The sequence below is a fragment of the Montipora capricornis genome, chromosome 14 (assembly GCF_036669925.1).
Source record: "Montipora capricornis isolate CH-2021 chromosome 14, ASM3666992v2, whole genome shotgun sequence".
NCBI classification, from domain to species: domain Eukaryota; kingdom Metazoa; phylum Cnidaria; class Anthozoa; order Scleractinia; family Acroporidae; genus Montipora; species Montipora capricornis.
The window spans coordinates 20,650,886-20,655,885 of NC_090896.1; the positions used below are offsets into that span (position 1 = coordinate 20,650,886).

The 5,000-nt window shown below is 38.9% G+C and overlaps 2 protein-coding genes across 3 annotated transcripts in view; one reads left to right on the top strand and one right to left on the bottom strand.

Annotated features, from left to right (window-relative positions):
• Positions 1 to 5,000, bottom strand: part of LOC138031277 (uncharacterized) — a 110,062-nt gene that overhangs the window by 81,695 nt on the left and 23,367 nt on the right. For both annotated transcript variants that reach the window (XM_068878972.1, XM_068878973.1), the window contains exon 2: positions 102 to 218. In XM_068878972.1, the coding sequence (XP_068735073.1) occupies positions 102 to 213 (112 nt within the window). In that variant the 5' untranslated portion in view covers positions 214 to 218. The remainder of the gene's footprint in view (positions 1 to 101; positions 219 to 5,000) is intronic.
• Positions 4,478 to 5,000, top strand: part of LOC138031646 (uncharacterized) — a 720-nt gene continuing 197 nt past the window's right edge. The window contains exon 1 of the mRNA XM_068879301.1: positions 4,478 to 5,000. This exon is cut by the window's right edge and continues 197 nt beyond it. Within this exon, the coding sequence (XP_068735402.1) occupies positions 4,478 to 5,000 (523 nt within the window).

Below are 5,000 nucleotides of genomic sequence, written 5' to 3' on the forward strand. Positions count from 1 at the left end.
CCATGATAAATCTGCTCTGGCAAAAAAGAAAGATCGCTTGACTACCCACGGTTGCAAAACTCCTTAATCTGAATTGATTAAACATTGAGAAGGAAACTCACCTTGTGAATTAGCTACCATTACACCAAAAGACAGGTAAAAAAGGCCAATCAATATATGACAGACAGATTGAGCACTTGATCTCATAACAACTATTGATCTCCTGTTATGCATCTCACCTAAAAAAGAGAATCCAGTAAAAAAGAAATGATGATCAGTCAATAGGGATTGGCGCAAAATAAAACGAGTAAACAGCAAACTAACGAACGGCTCTGAACATGGGGCTACAAAAGCAACAACGTAAAATACTAAGTGCGCGGAGAACGTTATAGCACATGACAATTAACCTTTCATGGTCTCTCTAAACTTCAACCCTTGGCAGTTATCGAATGATGAAAAGTGTACAATTCATTTAAGTTGCACTTATCACCAATTACACCAATGCTGTTACAATTTTTGTTGTTTAAGTGACACAACAGACGAGATACGACAACCTTTCCAAGGCCATGTGTTCTCCCTTTCTTTCATCAACCAGAAAACCACGGAAAACACAAGGAGATAAGTGAAAAGTCCTAGTTCAAAAACTGGTGTCTCTCTACAACCTGTTTTCTTTGGTCACAAAGTCAGTAACATCCTCAAGAATAAATTAAAGAGCCAAAACCGCGAATACCAGTAACGAACAATGCTTGGTATATCATTTCAAAGGTGGTCAATGCGAGATCTATACCATCGCATTCAAGATCTTCGATTAGGAAACTTCGATTAAGAAACCACCCATCATGGACAATGTCTCAGGCCTCAAAAGTGTCGGGATAAATCTCAATGCCTTATTTAAGAAATGGTGTTTAAGCCGGCAGGAGCTAAAACCATCACTAAATGTGCAATCAGATTAGATTTGCACCAGGCTCTTCTATTGACACATTTGCATAAAATCCCTGCAGCAGAAACCCATCTTCAAGATGATATTCAAATAATCAAGACTGACCTCTTTTTACAACTTTGACACTCCATGAATTTTCATTCTTAATGATGTCGGACAAACCACAACGTAGAAAAACCTTACTCCTAATAGTTCTTGTTAAAGGCTAAGACAAGCATCTGATATATTCATTTTGAGATAGGGTTCTTGCATGAATCAAATTGAACATCAATACTTAAACTTTTAGGAGTAAACATAGAACAGCAATTAATGTTTAATGAACATAATAAATATATATGTTCCAAAACTAGTCAAAAAATAGGAGTACTCTGTAGATTGAAACATTTGATTCCCGAAAGGGCCAAGTTGCATTTATTCAAAACTAGTATTTTATCACATTTTACCTACTGTTCCCTTGTATGGCACTTTATAAGGTCTTCAGATAAACGTAAATTAGAGAGACTAAGAGAGAAAGGGCTTAGCGTTGCTTTCAATTATGGCCACAGCTCTTCTTAGTAAAGCTTGTACTCTGTACAATGGTACATGGACACAGCTATACTTATGTTCAAAGTTAAGCAGGGCATCTGCCCGATTTATATAGCTAGTCTATGTAAGCAATGTTATGGAGACCATAGTTTAAGAAATGCTGACCTTGTAATTCCACGTTTTAACAGTGACGTATGGAAAGCATTCCATCAAATATTTTAGGCCTTCCGAATGGCGCAGACTCCCTTAGAGTGTATATGAAAATTGAATTTATCGTCAGTTATGAATGACCTGGCCTGTGGGTCATTTTATGCAGTTCTTATATTATTCTCTTAGTAGTTTAAGTCATTTAAATAGCAGTTTTAGTCAGTTTATAATTAGGATGTTTCAAAGAAAAGTTTGTGGATAGCCTTTTAAAATTGTTAACAAATATATATCCTTAATATTATTTTTCACCTAGGAGGGTCACCCTGCCTAGTTGATAGGGTAACCCTACCCCTAGGGTTAATATTTTTGTCATCAATCAGTATTTTATGCTTAAGTATTTTGACACTTCAATAAAGTTACTATTACTATAATCATCATCGTTGCTAACAATGATCCATCATCTGTCAGTGAGGCCTTTGGAAAGTAACAAAACACAGCGAATACTTTATACCAGAAACACAACTTTGCTTCAGCTGAAACGGTGACACACCTAAAAATCGTCACCCTCCAAACAGGAAAATACATTTTTTTTAAATTTTGTTGCAAAGGGACCCTTTACAAGTACACAGTTTTCCCCAATGGCTTATGTATCTGCCAAAAACCTTTTACTGAGATGATGAACCCCCTCTAGCAAATTTGAGACAAGGTGGTAATATACCGGTATTATCCATAGCTATCCTGATGAGCTCTACCTGCAAGGCAAAACTCACCAAAAGTGCATAGCAAATGTCATTGATGCTATTATTTTGCTGGAGGACCTTGGGCTTGTCATGCACCCAGAACAATCAGTTATAGTTCCACAGAAGTAACTTGTTTTTCTTGGTTTTCTCATAGATTCTGCTCTGATGACAGTAAGCCTCACTCAACATACAATAATTAAGATAAAGATTAATTTACTATGTCTTCTTGAAAACCCATGTTCTATGACCATTCATGATGTTGCAAAAGTCATTGGTCATCTCTTTTCCAGTTTGCCAGGTGTACAGCACCTTGAATAACAGAAATTTAGAAATGGACAAGGTTGTCGCTCTCAAAGTAGCTAAAGGGAATTTTGATAGCACACAAAGGAATCTCTGAATTAAACTGGTGGTCATGTAACCTAGACAGTAGTTTTAATACTATTTGCAGTCTGCCAGTAGATATCACTGTATATTGAAATGCATCCCTTTAAGGGTGGGTGCTGTGATGAATGATATGCGAACAGGTGGGAGATGGCTCCCTACTGAGAGGGAGCATCACATTAATTTCCTTGAGTTGCTTGCAGCCTATTTTGCTATCCAGTGGTTTCACTCCTCCCTATCTAGAAAGCATGTCAAAATGATGATTGACAATACTTCTGTGGTTGTGCAAATAAATAACATGGGTACATTTCATAGTGAGGAATGTAATTCCCACAAGATCTCTTGGCTTACACCAGCCCGTATTCCTGAGACCTCCAACATGGTTGAATCCAGGAATTTTCACTCCCAAGATACTGAACAGATGTTAAACCATGAAATATTGACTGGGGCACTCAAAACCTTTGATTTTCAGCCAGAGATTGATTTGTTTGCTTCTCAGCTGAATGAGCAACTGCCTGTTTTTCGTTCATTCCGACAGGACCTACATGTAGAGGCATCCTTCATAAATGCGTTCACCATTTCTTTGACTGAAATTCCACTGTTTCCCTGCTTTCAGCTGTATTCTACAGGTGTTACAGAAAATTATCCGGGATCAAACAACTTGTGTGCTAGTGTTTCCCAACTGGCCCACTCAAGCATGGTACCCACTGTTGACCTCTCTTTTCAAGATTCCTCCAATAAAGCTTCAACCATCAAGCACTCTACTGAGATTCCCAGGGGGGGAGGGGGGTGCAGCTGTTTACATTGATTGGTGCGTGCTTTCGCTGTGATAGATTTCGCCAGAATCCATTGTTTTTGTTCAGAACGTTCAACAACACCATGGCCCTTAATGCAAACTTGCAGCTTCACTCATCACTTGGAGTCCTTGGTTACCATGACCGTGGTGAAGAGATAGAGAAATTCTGCCCGCTCCTGCAACCAATTGGATTGCTGGATTCTCAGTATACTGCCTGCCCACGAATAAAGAAATAACTGAGACGATAAATTTAACACAGTAGACATCTGTCTTCATCAAAAGTTAATGAACACTAATTAGCAGAGCAGGAGTTTGGGGTTTATCGAGGAGTGCATAACTGACACAAATAGAACCTCCCGATAGGTCATAACTTTGATGTATAATTAATCATTTTTACAATTATTAGTTATTGCAAGCCTAAGTCTAAACATTTGCAAATATTATCTGTTTTAATGTATGTACATGTATCAGCTCTTTTCTAATACCCTGTTCACACCAAAAAAACATGTTTAATTAAACAATGTTTACCGAAACCATGTTTAATTAAACATGGTTAACTGATCAACTCGTTCACACCGAACTACAAGAGCTGACAACAATGCAGCCTCATGTTCATGCTCAGCCTTGCGTTTGTGTAATTGTAATTGACATAAAATTGTACAACATCATACAACCACAAATGTAAACAAAATGGCGAATGCGCGAAATATTGCGCTTTTGTTTTGGAAAACAAGGAGAGAAGAAAGCCGAAAAATCGTGGAAAGTCACGCAATGCTTGCCAGGAGATGACTCTACCGATACCTCCGCCGCAGATGTCTTGTGTCGTCTGTATTTTTATTGTTGTTGACGCGGCAACTATTCCAATGCACCCCAAGTTTACATTGAGTTTGGAGTAAAAGCAGGTGTCAGTCCTTTTGGGAGGAGACCTGCCAAGGCTGGAGCGATAATGATTGGGTAGAGAACTTCAGGATGTCAAAGGATTCGTTTGAATATCTGTGCTCTGAACTATCACCCCATATCGCGAAACAGAACACGAACTTTCATAACGCCATTGCAGTTTGCCATCGTGTTGCAATTACTTTGTATTGGCTTGCCGACTCCGCTTGCTACAGAACAATTGGAAACTTGTTTGGCGCTGGAAAATCCACCGTGTGTACCATCGTGAAACAGGTATGTGAGGTACTTGCAGGTATTCTTCTTCCTTGGTATTGCACCTCTCCTAAGTTTGGAAGATTATGTGAATTGAAAAGGATTCCAAGCATTTTTGTTGGATGGCCGGCGAAAGTTCACGACACGTGCGTATTTAAAAATTCACTGGTGTTTTGCCACTGCTGTGCGAGGACTTTCCTACCAATTCAATTATCTCGAGTCATATCAAGTGTGAGAGTTCCGCCCTTGATAGTTGGAGACTCCGCACATGCGCTCAGTGACTGGCTAATGAAGCCGTATACTGATAATGGGAACTTAACGCGAGAACAAGTGAATTTCAACA